The sequence below is a fragment of the Phocoena sinus genome, chromosome 1 (assembly GCF_008692025.1).
Source record: "Phocoena sinus isolate mPhoSin1 chromosome 1, mPhoSin1.pri, whole genome shotgun sequence".
NCBI lineage: Eukaryota > Metazoa > Chordata > Mammalia > Artiodactyla > Phocoenidae > Phocoena > Phocoena sinus.
Window position 1 is genome coordinate 38,264,032 of NC_045763.1, and position 17,444 is coordinate 38,281,475.

The window sequence follows — 17,444 nt, forward strand, 5'->3', positions numbered from 1 at the left end:
CATTTCATACTATGACATTTCGCCTAATTTGTATCAGTTAGGGCCTTGGCTAGAAGCAGAAGGCACAGTCAAACTGGTAGTTGAGGAGAGTTTACTATTTACAAAGGTCTTGAGATGTTTTAGAGAAACTCCCCGGGGCTAGCAGTAGTGGGAAGACATAACCTCTCCTAGAACTGAAGAATCAGTTGGAGACAGCAGTGACTTGAACCCAGAGAGTATCCTATGGAGAGTGCCACCTTTGGTAGAGAATGAGCCAACTCACTGTGATCACACAGAGAGGAAGCCAGAAAATAAATATTCTTACTTCACTCTCCTCCTGCCCTCTCATCTGCCAGTGCCTCCAAATGGCCAAAACTAATTAGAAGCCAGAGGGCAAATAGATCCGTTTTCTTAGGCACAGAGCAGGGTAGAGAAAGATGAAGAGTAGAAACTGAGAGGGCAAATGGAAAATTCCAGCACACCCTTTGAAATGGATTAGCGGTGTTTTTTTTGAAATGGATTAACTTTAAGTGGACTTTTTTTTCCAGGACCTATTATCCTCAGATAAAGAGATGGCTTCCTGTACTCAAGGAGTGTTTACCCAGCATAAGAGAATGGGACTTTTAATGGCTTATTTAGGATACATTTTAATGTAAGATTAAACTAACTTTTGTAGTCACAATGTGTACCTTTACCGAACAATTACTGACACAGTAATAATATCCTTCAGAATTCCTCATACACACAGCTGCCCCATCTTGCCTCTCCAATTTTACTTTCAGGAAGTTGACTTTTTGGAGCTATGTGTAAGATGACATTTATTCAAATTAAGTTCTATGATATTCAATTTGGATCATAGTTTCAGTCTCCTGAGATCTTTCTGGAGCCTGATATTTTATCATCTATCTGATCAGGTACTTATCCCAGCTTTTTAAAATATGATCAGCTGCTAATGACGATCCAATCACTGATAATAATGTTACTTTGGGCATAGCTGTGGATGGACTGACACACACTACACAGAGCCTACTTTAGGGTGGCAATAAGTCATAGTTTATTAGTCAGGAAGACTAAGTTGTGTTATGGCAAATTATTCTTTATTTTGCATTCAGGTTTATGAATACCAAGAAAAGTAAATGGTAATCATGAAAACTAGCTCCTGATGAAAAAGAATTGCAAATGAACTCCTTTTTTTGAAAAGGAATTTTAAAGGCTTTTAGGGAATTCCCTGGCGGTCCTGTGGTTAGGACTCGAGCTCTCACTGCCGTGGGGCCTGACTGGAGAACTAAGATCCCGCAAGCCACATGGCATGGCCAAAAACTAAAAATAAAGTAAAAATAAATAAAGGATTTTATATTTAAGAAATATTTTATTCTATATTTAAGAAATGAAAATCTGCATTTAGGCATTCAAGAATATTCTAGAAACAGTACATTGGAATCTCAGCAGAAAATCTCAAAAAATCCTTATGGGCTATACAGCGGGAAGTCAGGGAAATGTCCACACGCAAAAGGGACCTGATAAACTAATGACAGTCTCTCGTTGGATGCTGCAGAATTCCAACCTATTCCAACTTCAACACAGGACCAAAGACAGATCATATTCAGTATCATGCAGCAATACAACCAGTCTCTTTCAGGACTGACTGTACAATTTCAGCATTAGAGCAGATCAAGCCTACCAATCCTAGTATTGTCTTTGTTAGAAACATCAAAGCATGGACTATGGGACAGTGGAAGCAACACTTCCAAAAGAGGCAATGGTTTTCTGTGTCTCCCTAAATATCCTAGCAGGATACAAGCAGGTCATGGCTTATCATCCATGATAAATTCTAAATATAGAGCTAAATTCTCTTATATTTAGCTTACATAACTTGTTAAAGGAACTTTCAAGGTCTAGTTTGCCACCCTTAGTCATGCACCTAGGAATGGTAGGTTTCTTAATATCTCATCACTTTTCAGGGCAAAGAAGTGCTTCCATTCATTCCTTTGGTCCATGGCACAGCCTTCTTGGGACTTTCTTCAGCTTCATTATATGACCCAAACCATATAAGCATTCCAAGAGCAGACACATCCTGCTTTTACACAAAGGCACATCCCTGCCTTGCTTCCAAAGCTCTTCTGTATGCTATGTGTACTTCCTTGATTTTTTTGGCCACAATAGCAAACTGAAAGATCTCTAGAGAGGAGTGCTACTAAAAATTACTCAGTATAGTGTAGTTATAATTGTTTGCTCCCAAAACAATCACCTTAAATTTTCCTCTACTGAAACTCAACAGCCAATGTTCCAACCTCTAAGCTTGTATTTTATTCCCTCCCTCTTCCTGACACAAAGAAACCCTCAGAGGTCTTTACTCTGTCTCCTCCTGCCAAGAGTTTGAACTGAGTGTGTTACATGCATGAAAGTCACCCATAAACATATTACATAACAGTCTATTATTACCTAGAACTAAACCTAATATATTTTCCTTTCTCATGGATTTTCTCCTTCTATGAAGCAGTCATCTGGCCTAAACCTCTTGATCCACACATCTTGTTCTGATAATATATCTTTCAATCTATATTTAGATAATATCCCTATATCTAGCTAAATCACAGTTTTCCATCACTCCTCAGGTGTGCCATTTTTCATACCTGCTATCAACAGTAATATTTCTATTACTTAAATATAGAATCTTATTTCTTAAATATAAAAACCCTTTAATAGACTATTCTGTATACTTCTTTGTAGGCCCCCACTATTAGTGCCCTTGCCTTTGAGGGGTAATTTCTGTTTCTGTGGTTCTTCTATGTAGCCGAAGATTCTGGGTTTTGTGTTTTAGGCACACATTAAGGAATCTGTACCTTTAAAACTCAACCATTTTGCTCATTTGTATGGATTACAGTCTTACCTTCTGACTGGCCCCACACACTTGACTTCAGGTAGACTCTGATACCGCGACTACTAACAGGACTGCTTTCCTAACTTCTTACAATCTCACTGGCCAGTTCTCAATGACAAATCTCTTCTTCTACCTCTAAGGTCTCTAGCACAGTAGGAATCAGGTGGTGGTGGATCCCTCCCACATAGTCCCAGAATACTCACACAAGGTGCTGATCTCGGATCTTGCGCAGCTGGATCAGGTCAGGTTTGATACTGTTCATTTTTTTATCTATTTCCCGGTTGTCCAAAGCTTGTTTCTTCAAATCCTGCTCTAGACGCATTTTGCTATCATGAATCTCACCCAGACGTGATTTTAATTTGTCATAGTTCATCATAATTCTGTGAAAATATTTGACATATTAAGGCTAAAACATGAACCAAGCAGGAGCTTTCCACAGTATGAACACAGTCCTAACACCTGAAGTGTGGTGGACATCTGCTGTTTTTGCCTAGCACATATCCATTCCTACTCTTCTGGAAACAGCACCCTCATGTTCCCTGCCCCCTTCTCAGATTCACAGGTGAACATCCATACCACCCAGCCTGGCCAATAAGAGTGTTCCATTCCTGGTGGCGCAGTGATTAAGAATCCGCCTGCCAATGCAGAGGACATGGGTTTGAGCCCTGGTCCAGGAAGATCCCACATGCCCTGGAGCAACTAAGCCTATGTGCCACAACTACGGAATCCTGCATGCCACAACTACTGAAGCCTGCGCGCCCTCGAGCCTGTGCTCAACAAGAGAAGCCACGGCAATGAGAAGCCCGCACACCACAATGAAGAGTAGACCCTGCTCACCCAAACTAGAGAAAGCCCATGCGCAGCAATGAAGACCCAACGCAGCCAAAAATTAATTAATTAATTAATTAAAAAAGAAAAAAAAGAGTGTTCCATTCCATCCTATCCCTGCCTCAGGCCACAATGACTTGTTCAGAAATGGGAATAATACCCAAACTGACCCAATGAGAGTCAAATCTAGGACTCTTACTAGAAATATTGTAAACAGAGATTCTCTCTTTCCACTGGGACTAAGTTGTGAACATGTGATTCTAGGACTCCCAGCAGCTAATATTGCTACCTCGTAGGGAAAGCCTGCCTGAGGATGAAGCCAACACAGAGAAAAACTGAGCCAAAAGACACAGCATGAGGGGAATCCTGATGAACTTGTTTGGGCCCTGGATCCAGCCATGACTGAACAAGTAAAGCTGGGTTACTGTGTGAATTAATTGTGGTAATACATGTAAAAGGACTAAACTGTGCCTGGGACATCTTGGTAAGCACTCAGTAGATGACGGCCCTAAGCTCTTCCAGCACACAAAGTTTTGCTGTGCTCTGAATCCTAAGGCAACAACTGTCCACATTACTCACTTGTCACTCAATAATATGTAGTTTTATATTACTATTAAAACATCATCATGATACTTTAACTCCCTTTGCAACTAAACTACAAGTTCTTTTCTATTTCTTCATTATTAGTAATAACTGTCACTTACTGATACCATATGTCAAGATACACACACACACACACACCCCTACCTTTCTCTACCATAAATGTGTGTGTGTGTATCACTTAGTCCTCATAGCATTTCAACAAGGTTTTATCCACAGTTTTATGGAGGAAGAAACAGGCTCAGAGAGTTAAGTAACTCACTCAAGGTCACACAGCTAGTAAATGGTTAATATAGCATTTAAGCCCACAGTTTTATTCATTAAGCTATACTGCCTCACAGCACTTAATACTATTCTTAGGCACACAGAAGTTCACTAACACTTTGGTGCTAATATGAGAAATAATTTTGCTTTTCCCTTGCATGTGACTCATTTTTCTTTATGATCCACTTTTTCACGCCTCAACCCCATGTTATTTGGCTCATTTTCTAATACTCCACTAAATTTGCTTTGATAAAGGTTCCCAGTATTCTTTTAGTTGCCAGATCCAATACTTATGCTTCTCACTCTCTGTGTAATCTCATCCTTAGCAGCTACCATCACCTACAACACCTTGGCCTCCCAAATGCTTTCTGTACTGTGAGTTCCAAATCCAGATAACCAGCCTCTCAGACAACTCCATTTGGGTTTTCACAGGAACTTCAAAACTCATTGGTTCCAACCCTGAACTCCCCTGATGTACTTCCCATTTTGGTGAATTATACATCCCTTAGTCACTAATATCAGAAATCTAGGAATTATCTTTGGCTTCTCCCACACCTGCCAGATCTGGTCAGGCACCAAGTCCTTAGCATTTCTATTAACTACCCCTCCTTTCGTGCCATTGCTCTGGTTCAGGCCTTCACCATCTTTTAACCTGATGACCACAAAGACGCAATCAGTCACCTGCAACATGCAGGCTGGTCTTCCTGCCAATGGTCTTGCTCTGCCTTCAACTAATTGTCAGACTGCTGCCGTTGGTTTTCAGTTCAACAAATATTCCATGGGCACCACTATGTACTCTCAGGCACCATAAAACCTGCTGGAGCTATCAGGGAAAATAAGCTACCACCCTTACTCTCAACAAGCTCAAAATTCAGTGAGTGTGACTTTCAGTAAATGTTACACTAGGGATCAGGATAGATGCTGCAGGGGCAGGTATAAAAAGCCCCTAAACCAGTCTAGGGAATCAGGGAAAATTTTCCAGTAAGTTGTATCTAAACCGAGTCCTAAAGGATGAGTCGGGGTCAACAATTTTGGAGGACAGAGAAAGAATGCAGAAGAGACAAAGTTCAGCTTGGTGCCATTAGTGGGAACAGCAAGTAATTCCATATGGCAGGACTGTCAAGTTTGAGGGCGTAAAAGCAAACATGTCAGAGATTATTGGAGAAGAAAAGACGTCTCGGGTCACTGATGCACTTGTAAGTATTAGGTAGATTTACCGTTCAATTTCCTTTTCATTCCCCTCTTTCCGAAATCGCTCAATATATTCTTTGCTATGTTGTTCTTGTGTATGACACTGCTCTTCAAATATTTTAATTGTTTCATTAAAAGCTTCAATTGCAGTCCTCTTCATCTGTATTTCCTATAAAAAAAGAAAACACACACTTCATTATCTTTGTATTTTTTGTAACCTTAGGCTTAAAACAAATCTTACAATTCTTGTTACGATTCCATATAATATCAAATTAAGGGGACCAAAACAAACCCTTCTACCCATATTACTTGTATATAAAATACATCATTCAAACCCTAAAATAAAAGAAAAATAACTATTACCTGAAATATAGCTGAGAAACACAGAAAGGCCTCTGAGTTGCTAAGAGAGATTAACCCTGAACATCTTGAAGACAAGGATAAAGTTCTGCCTTTGTAACTAATGTAGTGCTGACCCCCAAAAGGTGCTGAACAAGTGAAGAGACAGAGCAGAGGAGTTCATGCACCAACATGCAAAGCCTTATTTCCAGAAGCGCCCTATAGAGTCTACTTATACTTACTTTCATTTCTAAAGCATGGCGTTTTCTAAACAGATTCATTAGTAGATTAATCTAATTAGAAGCAGAAAATGCAAAGGGGAAGAATAGCTGCTAAAACGAGATGGAGAATAATATGAAAAACTAAAAACTCCACAAAACAAAAGCCCAGGAGGCTAACAGAAGCCCAGGAGACTAAGCCGTTCACATTGTTCACCATATAGGGTAAGTGGTCCTCCGCATTCCAATGAGCTCTGAATATATTTGTACACTTTAGCTTCTGAATCATGATTCTCCTAAAGTCTTCAAAGAGGGTTAAATTTTGTTCAATTTACTTTAGAAAATCAAGAAATATGTGTAAAGGTCTAGAAAGATTGCAATCCTGAATGTTTACAATTTTAAAAGTTCTGGTGCTTATGGGATAATTCAACTATTTAGCACTGATTAATTTCAACAAATGATTATTGAGAATCCACTGTTTAGAAAGTACCACCTGGTGTTAAAGAGATTCATAAAAAAAAAAAAAAAAAAAAAAGAGATTCATAAAACATGGGGCCTGCCCTGCAGGATTCAGAATATACAGGCAAAATAGATTTCTGAACTTTTATAAGGTTTTGTTTCATGTCATGATAGAGGCAATAAAGTGGGGCAATAAAGTTACTTACTGCTTTACAGAGACTTCATGGACGAGGCAACATCTGAGCTAGGTTTTAACTGAGAAGAAAATTCAGCATTGCACATAGAAGGCATGGCATGACATATACATGAAATAATAGTGGATGTTAGGGATCAGCAATTGCTCGGTAGGGCTTGAACATAAGGGGATTAGCAGATATGGGACACTAGAACCTTGTGATGTTTCACACAGCTGAGGTTATATCATACATATCTCAAGTAGTATTGTAAACTTATTGTAATGCCCATATCTAAATATCTAGCTATAAATTCTACAACTCTCAAATTCTACAACTCTCAAATTATAGTCTTGGCTCCCTTGCAAGGTTAGAAATTACCTATTAAAAGTTCTGGCCCTGTATCTTCAAAGGAAACACCAAAAATTTGACTTTACTGACACTGTTGTGTGTGTTGGTAGGTAGGGCAGCAAAGGAAAAAGTATTTGGTGCTGCTGCCAAAGCAGCAGCTCCCCCACAAACAACGCCATTATACCTACCACCGAAACTGTAACCCTACCTTTATTTATACCTGCTCTCCTTCTCTTCTCTTTTACCTACATGTGCTCTGGGTCTCACCTCCTTTTCCTTTCTCAGGCACTTCATCTCATCACATCAACTAGCCCCTCTTACAGCATTCACTCCCCCAGTTTAAGGTTCCTTCTCATCGGCATACACACAAGTTCTAGTAACACCACTTTGAAAAAAAAAAGTTCCTTAACCTTAATTTCTCTTCCAGTCACAGTTAAGCTTCTTAAAAAAGTTGTTTATATGGGTTCTCTCTCTTTCCTCATCTCTCATTCATACTGCAACTCGCCCTATTCTGGCTTCTGTACTCACCATTCCACAGAGACTGCTCTTTCCAAGGTCACCAATGATCTCATTGCTGAATTCCTGTCTCTAATCCCAAACCATCGCTAAATCCTATCACTTTGCCTCCTAATTATATGTAATCCGGATGCCAAATATCCCCACATACAGCCTATTCTCACCCTGTGCCAACTCTGATTCAGGATACACCATCTCTTCCCATTCTCTGGGAAGAATTTGATTACATTAAAGCAATCTAGATTGTATCTAAGATTTCACAGAAAAAACAGGGAAGGTCTATAACACTTAGAAACACTATGACACAAACAGAGGTCAATTCTTTAATCTCCCTTTAACACTCATTGTCCCAGCACATCTCCTAAACTGCTAATCATTGGATCCCTTTGGATCCCGCCCTCTCTTCCTCTACCTCCCAAAGCATTAAGCCTCCAAGGCTCTTCTCTGCTCAGCCCCATCTCAGGTCTTGCTGTCAATTCTCACACGGAGGAATTAGCCCTCTTCTAGCTTTGACCTCGTGGCTTTTTTGGTTGCTCCCATCCACCCCCATTCCCAGCTCCCCAACCAGGGATTCCAATTCCAGAACCCAGTCTCTTAGCTGCTCAGAACTCATATTCTGCTGTTAAAGCCCCCATATTACTGGGCATGTGTGCAGCACGTGGAGCTTTCTCTGCTTTCTCCAGTCATGACAAGAAAGCAGAAATGCAGCTCTACACAAACCAAAGCCATATGCAATAGTGGCCATTTTTTCTTGCCTCCATTCACAGGAGGGTTAGCCCTCCCCAAGATTCCAGTCCATACCATGAGTCTGACTTCACACCCTTGACAAGGGTGGAGTGCTTTGGTTCATTATCTTGCATAAATTCATTCAACAAATAATTGAACACTAACTATACGCCAGGCATTATTTGAAGCATTTGGGATATGTAAGTAAACAAACTTAAAGATTTCTGCCCTCCTGGAACTTATAGTTTAGGGGGTTATACAGACAATAAATAATAGAACAAGTAAATAAATTACATAGTTTTTTAGAAGGTAAGAAGTATTACGGAAAAAGAAAAGTAGAGTGGGAAAGGAGAAGTGAAATGTGAGCTGGAATTTCGAATAAAGTTGTCAAGTGAGCCTCGCTGAGATGACAACATTTGAGCAAAGCCTTGAAGGAGGTGAGGTGGTTGGCCAGGTGCCTATCTCGGGGAAAGTGTTTCAGGCAAGGAAATGGCTGGTGCAAAGACTCAAAGATAGGCAGCAGGTCTAGTATATTCGCGGAGCCACAAGGAGGCTAGTGTGGCTGGAGTATAGTGGGGAAGAGACTTATAAGAAATGAGGTCAGAGAGAAAGAGGGACACAGATCATACTGGCATTGTAGAGAGAATGCTGGCTTTCACTCTATGTAAAACGTGGAACCAGAGGTGGGTCTCAAATAAAGGAGTGCTATGATCTTACCTATGTTTTACAAGTATCACCTAGCTGCTATGTTGAGAACTGACCAGGGCAAGGGGAGTATAGATAAGGGCAAGAAGACCAGTTCGGAGGTTTCTGTGGTAAATGACTGACAGTGGCTTAGATCAAGGTATTAGCAATGGATGTGGTGAGAAGGAGTAGGATTCTGGGTATATTCTAAAGGTAAAGTCAACAGGAATGCCTGATGGACTGGACGCAACATGTAAAAGAAAGAGACTTCAGGGCGTTTGACCTGAGTAAGAAGAATATTATAATTCTCAACTGAGATGGGGAAAGCAAAGGGTAGAACAGCCTTGACGTGGAATATCAGAGTTCAATTTTGGATATGTTAAGCTTGAGATATCTACTTAAACATCCAAGTGGGGCTGTTGAATAGGCAGTTGAATATATGAGTCTAGAGTTAAAAGAAGGCAGAAGAACCAGAGATAGGAATTTGGGAGTTACTGACATATAGGTGGTATGTAAAGGCCATGAGACTCTTTGAGATCACACCAGAGAGTGAATGACTATCCAGAAAGGAGAACAGAACAATGGTCAAAGAGGAGAAATCAGCAAAGAAGACTGAGAAGGAACTACCACGGAGGTCAAGCTCTCAGCTGTCTCTGCTTATTTCCAGATCCAAAAGTTCCATTTATGATTATTTATTATGGGTTTCTCTTCCACCTCTGATCTATAGAAATATTCACATTGTTTTTGCATACAGCCATGGGCTTTTAATGTTTATCATTTTTTAGCACGAGATATAACATAACAGTAAAGTACATAAAAAATACACAGCTTAACAAGTTATTATAAAATGAACATCCACTACCAGCACCCCAGAAATTCCCTGTGTATGCTTTCTGGATCACAACTCCCTGCCTTTTCCCACTCTACCTTCCCTGCCTTGGTGATAACATTATCCTGCCCTTTATGATGATCATTTCCTTGTTATTCTTTATGGTTTTACCACTTTATGCTCACAGCCAAAATTAAAAAGTTAACATTTGCTTGGTTTTGTACCTTATAGAATACACTCATATTATATATATATTCTTTTGAATCTTTTACTCAATGTTTTTGTGAGATTAAACATAGTGTTATACGTTGCCCTTTAAATAAATATACACACACAATTATAGTAACCCATCATAGTTTTATTTGATGCAGAGGAAAGGGATTAAAGTATGCTATTTTGACTAATGCACATTATATTTAACAAATATTGTCAGAGCACTTTGCACTTTTACAAAATAGGGCCTCATCTCTCCCTCTGTATTTCTAGAGTCAAATATAGTTTCATACCTAGACTAGGCATTCAATAAATGTTTTTGGATGGTTGTGCTAACCTTTTATACCTGATTCTCTCTCTCTCTGTCTCTCTCTCTCTCACAAACACACATTCACACTCAAATATAGCTGTAGTTGCCAGTATCTGCATCTTATAGATGGGAACTTGAAGCATGGACAAGTGATGTCTCTCATGGGACATCACTAGTTTTTAACATAACCAGGATTAGAAAATAAATCTCCTAAATTCCAATTCAGTCCATTTTATATTTTTTAAAAAGGTAATACATGCACAGAGAAAAAAATAAATCAAACAATACAAAAGAATAGTAAAGATTAAGTTCCCTACTCCTGCACCCTCACTGCCTTAATTACCTTCCCCAGAGAGTATGTCAGTTTTTGACCAGAGATATTCTGAGTACATATAAATATATAACATCTTCCAAATTCTTTTTTAACCATAAATGACAGTATACCACATATATTTTTCTTTTTTTTAATTAATTATTTATTTATTTATTTGGCTGCATCGGGTCTTAGTTGCCAGCGGAATTTTCATTGCAGCATGTGGGATCTTCTGTTGCAGCACACAGGCTTCTCTCTACCACATATATTTTTCTGTACCTCACTTTTTTTTTTTTTACTTAATATGTCTTAGAAACCACTAAAAATCAGTAAATGTAGACTGCCTTATTCTTTTTGATGGTTAAAGAATAATTTCATTTCATTGTTTTGTTTTTTTTAACATCTTTATTGGAGTATAATTGCTTTACAATGGTGTGTTAGTTTCTGCTTTATAACAAAGTGAATCAGTTATACATATACATATGTCCCCATATCTCTTCCCTCTTGCATCTCCCTCCCTCCCAATCTCACCCCTCTAGGTGGTCACAAAGCACCGAGCTGATCTCCCTGTGCTATGCGGCTGCTTCCCACTAGCTTTCTATTTTACGTTTGGTAGTGTTCATTTTGTTTTAAAAAGAAGAAATGCCATTTTTGTTACAGAATAATACATGCATATTATTTTTTATTATTTCCTTCTTTCTATTTTAACTGTATTTTCCCCAAATCTCTCTAATTCTATCCCCAAAACATCCCAGAATATTTTTATAAAGTCTTCTCCCTTCAGGCGAGTAGGTACACCCACAGCTGAAATCACGTACACACAATTCTAAATGCTGTCTCCTTTACCTGAAACTACATCATTAGCATTTCTCAGGTCATCAGGAATTCCTAAGAAGCACTTAATAACAGCAGTTGCCTCTGGGGAATGGGGACTTTTACATTGTGTGATATAATTCATAGAATTCAGCAACATTTATATTGAATTTAACATACATATTTACATAACTTTTTCACTTTTTAAAAATCAAGAAGTTTTAAAATAATTTCTGAAAACTATTCTAATAGCTGTATAACCTTCTATTATATGTATGATAATTTCACCATCCCTAATGTTGACCACATATGTTGATTCCTCAGTAACTTTTTCCCCATTCTAACTCAAACACCAACCTCATCACAGATAATGCACCTAGAAGAGGTAAAGGAATACAGAAAAGCTGAAATTTGCAGTGTAAAAAAAAGCATACACACACAGGCACACCACAGACACAAGTATCAGAAAAGGGAAAAAAAGTTATTAAAATCATTCTGAATAACTAATTAACTAATAAAAGAAAACCTGAAAATAAAATGAAATCAAACATCTCACATAGAAAAATGGACCATTACGGCAATTCTGGCCACTGTAATCCCACACCTTTCCCCAGTCAGCACTATATCTCATACCTAACCTATAATCCTCACAGGCCAATATTCCCTAATAAACTCCTCCAGTCCTGAGGTTCCTGGTGCAGTCTCTACCTTTACACTGCCCACCACAGACACTAGCTTAGAAATAAGATCAAGGGCTTTGGGGCTGAGAAATCAAGAACATGAATTCTAGGGTCAAAACAAGGTACCATGAAGCACAGTAATACTGGAATACCCTTCACAGTTAACAATTATAAACTATAGACATATTAAAAAACAAGTATTTCACATTATAGTCCAATTGTCAAAACACAAAGAGAGAATTTTGAAAGCAGCAAGAGAGAAGCAACCTGTCATATACAAATGACCCCCAATAAAATTAATAATTGATTTCTCATCTGAAACATAGAAGCCAGAAGGCAGTGGGTAGGCATATTTAAAGCCCTGAAAGAAAAAAAAAACCATCAACCAAAAATTCTATAACCAGCAGTACTGTCCTTCAAGAATGAAGGAGGAGAAATTAAGATATGCCCAGATAAACAAAAGTTGAAGGAGTTTGTTACCACTAGACCTGCCCTACAAGAAATGCTCAAGAGACTCCTTCAGGGTGAAATGAAAGGACACTAGACAGTAACTCAAAGCTACATGAAGAGGGACTTCCCTGATGGTCCAGTGGCTAAGACTCCAAGTTCCCAGTGCAGGGAGCCTGGGTTTGATCCCTGGTCAGGGAACTAGATCCCATGTGCTGCAACTAAGATCCCACATGAGGCAACGAAGATCCCGCGTGCCACAACTAAGACCTGGTGCAGCCAAATAAATATTAAAAAAAAAAAAAAAGCTACATGAAGAAATAAAGAATACTGGTAAAGGTAACTGGATAAGTAAATATAAAAGCCTATATGATTTAAAGGACAAATGCATAAAACAATAATTATAAATCTATGCTAACTGGCAATGTATAAAAATGTAATCAGTGGTAGTAACAATATAAAGGGGGAGGAATAAAGATGTATAGGAGCACGGTGTTTATACCCTATTGAAAACTTATTCAATAATAAGTTGGTATTATTCAAACCAGTTTATTTGATATTAAAAGATATTAATATGAAAAAGAATACGTATACATATGTATAACTGAATCACTTTGCTATACACCAGAAACTAACACAACATTGTAAATCAAGGATACTTCAATTAAAAACAAAAAGATATTAAGACAGCTTAAACAACAAGGTCCTACTGTATAGCACAGGGAACTATATTCAATATCTTGTAATAACCTATAATGGAAAAGAATCTGAAAAATAATTTTTATATATAAATATATATAAGAATTTATATATGTAAATCAACTATACATCAATAAAAAATAAATTTAAAAACTTTTTAAATTAAAAAAGATATTAAGACAGCTAAAGATTGTCAGGTGAATTATAGAAAATTTAAAAATTATAGAAAATCCGATATAACTATAATACTTATTGCATACTTATTGGCCTAAACAACAAAAATATACTAACCTGGGATGTTCTGGTATATTCTTCATATAGCCTGTCATACTCTTTACTCTTTTCCTGATACTGAGAGTGATACTCTTGCAGTTTTTTACCTACTGCATCAATGTTATCTTCTTTTACCAACTGATCCTATACAGGTAAACAAAAGAAATAAAGAATAGGAAACATAAACAGAAGTATTTTTATATAAAGTTAATAAACACATACAACAAGCTATTAAGGAGTAGTAGCCACAAAATAAGTTCTAAAAATATCTTAAATCTTAAGTATGAAATTTTAAACGTCTAAATTTCTTCTTTTTTCTAACTGATAAGCCTGGTAAGTCAGAATCAAATGATGTTGTTAAATAATGACTTGCCAATTAGCTATCAAGAGCTTGTGTAATCATGGGACTTCCCTGGCGGTCCAGTGGTTAAGACTTCACACTTCCACTGAAGGGGGCACAGGTTCGATCCCTGGTGGGGGAACTAAGATCTTGCATGCTGCACAGCACAGCCAAAAAAAAATTGTGTACTCATACCTGTTGGTATCTGGACACTGGGTACATCAGCTTCACATCAAGTTTGGGATTGTACTGAGCAAGAGATTCATGATGATAGTGGCTAATGAGCTCCACCACAGAATTAAATGTCAGAGGATCAGAAAAGCCATATTTACCATCTCGATGATATATCTTTATTAGCTTATTATTGCCTCCCTTCCTGTGAACAAGACAACAACTGTAGATTTTTTTCCCAAAAAATTCTATTGAAGTACTACTTTCACATGGAGATATGAAAGCTTGGTATTACATTATAAACAAGTTTTTACTATGTTAATGAAACTGGAATGGGTAAAAAGGCACATGTTATATGTGTAGAAGTATACATAATATCATATTTTTTTACAACTATTTCTTTTGTCTATAAAATATCTTGGTTACTAAAGGTCAGCATACTCACACAGCTTCCAGTATCAACAAATTTAGCAAAAATAATCACTAAAAAAAATCAAAACACAAGTAAATTGTACCTTTTGTTTATTTTCTGAATGAATTTTTAAATTTAAATTCTATATCAGGAAGAACAGGGACAATCTCTTTGGGATCTAAAGATACGTGGTTGTGTGTCTGTGGAGGGAAGCAGAAGCAATCTCTACATGAAGGGGGATGATAACCATTTGTCACACATACACCAACACAGCACTCAAGGTTTTATTGTTAATGCACAAACATAATTAAGCTCCTTGAATGATTTATAACTGAGCAATTAATCTAGCACCTTACTTTATTTTTTCTTTTATATTTGCTTATAATTCTTGGAAATGACTATTTATCTAGGCTATCACAATATGTAAATGATTCAACTGTCATTCAACTGTTTTACAAAGTACAGCTTTTGAAGAGTCATTTATATTAGATGGATGTAATCTGATGCTTGAATAGTTTAGACCACTTTTGCTTACTGAGTCATATCCAATGGTCCCTTAAAAGATAATTTATAACCAAAGCTTAAAATGGCAATGTTTTACAAGTCCCATAAGGTATAATCTAAAACCAGAGCAGATGTATTCATTATATCATAGCAAAATACTGCACCATTCCCACTCAACTGTTCTTATAGCAGAATGCAGACTTAATGGGGAAAAAATATGCTTCTGTATCTCTTTATGCCATGCCATTACACATGATAAATGAACCACTGGGATTTGTGAAAGGTCAAACACAATTGGTTTGAATCTATGGATTGATTTAAATTTAATGCTCAGAAGGTCAGTGTTTAGATGGATGAAGAACTATTCCTGTAAAATGTACATTAGAAGGACCACCTAATCATATGCAGTTTCTATAGGTGTATATACCCACACATATACCCACAATAAATGCAAGCTGGTCTTTCTGCTAGAGAAAAGCTAAAAAGCACTCATTCATTCAAAAAAAAAACTTATTGAACATCTACTATGTGCCAGGAACTGTATGAGGCACAGTGGACATAATGATAAGCAGGCCAGATATAGTACATGCTCTCACAGAACTTCCAGTTCAGCAGCATGAGGAATGTATCTCCATATTTATAAAGAGGATAAAGAATTTTTCATTAAGATAGAACATATAAAATATACAACTAGATATATCAACTGGTATTAAGTCCTTTGGAAAAAAAATAAAGCAGAGTAAAGGGAAGAGATCATTCTGGGGGTGGAGAGATTGCTATTTTATACATGTTAAACAAGGAAAACCACTCTGTTCAGGTGACATTTAGCAGAGTCCTAAATGAATTGAGGGAGCTAGCACAGCAGATATCTGGGGAAGAAGTTTTCCAGACAGAGGGAACGGCAAGTGCAAAGCCCCTGAGGTAGAAGCAAGCTTGGCATATTCCAGGCACAGCAATGAGGCCAGTGATGCTGGGGCTGAATGAGCAAAAAGGAGAGTAGTGGGAGACAAAGTAAAAGATATAAAATGAGCTTAGATCATTTAATAGCCTATGGGTCATCGTAATGGCTTTGGATTTTGCTGAGTAAGACAGGGAAACACAAGAGGGTCTGAGCAGAATGATATCATCTATTTCGTGTTTTAAAAGGCTCATTCTAGCTGCTAGGTTGAGGTGAGACCATTCAAAGTGGGAAGGGGTAGAGTGGAAAGATAATCTAGGCAAGACATGATGGTGTCCTGGACAAGGGTAGTAGCAGTGGAGACACTGAGAAATGGTGGGATTCTGAATATATGTTGAAGAGAGAGCTGACAGGATATGCTGTGGCCTGGATATGGATATGAGAGAAAGAGACAAGGTAAAGATGATTTCAAGGTTTTTATCTTAAGTAGCCAGAACGTAATTGTCATTTATTGGAGTGAAGAAGGATATATAAAATAACATGTTTAAAGAGGAAAAAACATTTTTGTTTTAGACATGTTACATTTGAGATGCCTAGTGAACATCCAAGAGCAGAGGATCCTGCAGCCTATGTGAAGAATCTAAAGTTCAGGAGAAAGTTCTGGGCTAGATGTATTAAATCAGGAATTGTCAGCCTATAGATGTTATTTGAAGATGAACATAGTTGAATAAGAGAAAAGGTCCGAGGTCTAAGTCCTGGGGTACACCAATGTTTAGTGGTCAGGGAGATGACAAAGGAAACCAAGAGAGGGGAATTAATAAGTAAATGGTATCCAAAAAAAGCAATTAAAAAAAAAAGCATTTCAACAAAGAGGAAATAATCAACTGGGTAAATGATCTTGGGGCTTGGCAAAGTAGAGAATCACTAAGTGATCTTGACAAAATGGTTTCAGTGGAATGGTAAGGATGGAAGCCTGACTGGAATGGATTAAAGAGAATGAAAGAAGAGATAGAAGAAATGCCTATAGAGAACTGTCTTGAGGAATACTGCTGTAAATGGGAGCAGAGAAATAAGGAAATAGCTGAAAAGAGAAAGAGGGTCAAGGGAGTATTCTTTATTTACTATTCCTAAGTGAGAGACAGTATAGCATATTTATATACCGATGGGAACGGCTCAGTAGAGAGACAAAAACTGTTGATACAAAAGAAAGGACAAGATAATTCCTAGGGTGATGTCCTTGAGTAGGTTAGAGGGATGGGATGGGATCCAGTCCACAACAGGATCTTGGACAAGGACATGAATGGAACAGGAAAAAGGCAGAGTATTTACATTC

The 17,444-nt window shown here is 37.8% G+C and overlaps 1 protein-coding gene across 1 annotated transcript in view; it reads right to left on the reverse strand.

Annotated features, from left to right (window-relative positions):
- Nucleotides 1–17,444, reverse strand: part of LOC116742613 (phosphatidylinositol 3-kinase regulatory subunit gamma) — an 83,657-nt gene that overhangs the window by 12,998 nt on the left and 53,215 nt on the right. The window contains exons 4-7 of the mRNA XM_032610364.1: nucleotides 14,322–14,502; nucleotides 13,805–13,930; nucleotides 5,770–5,912; nucleotides 3,064–3,240 (exon numbers count right to left, since the gene is read on the reverse strand). Of these exons, the coding sequence (XP_032466255.1) occupies nucleotides 3,064–3,240; nucleotides 5,770–5,912; nucleotides 13,805–13,930; nucleotides 14,322–14,502 (627 nt within the window). The remainder of the gene's footprint in view (nucleotides 1–3,063; nucleotides 3,241–5,769; nucleotides 5,913–13,804; nucleotides 13,931–14,321; nucleotides 14,503–17,444) is intronic.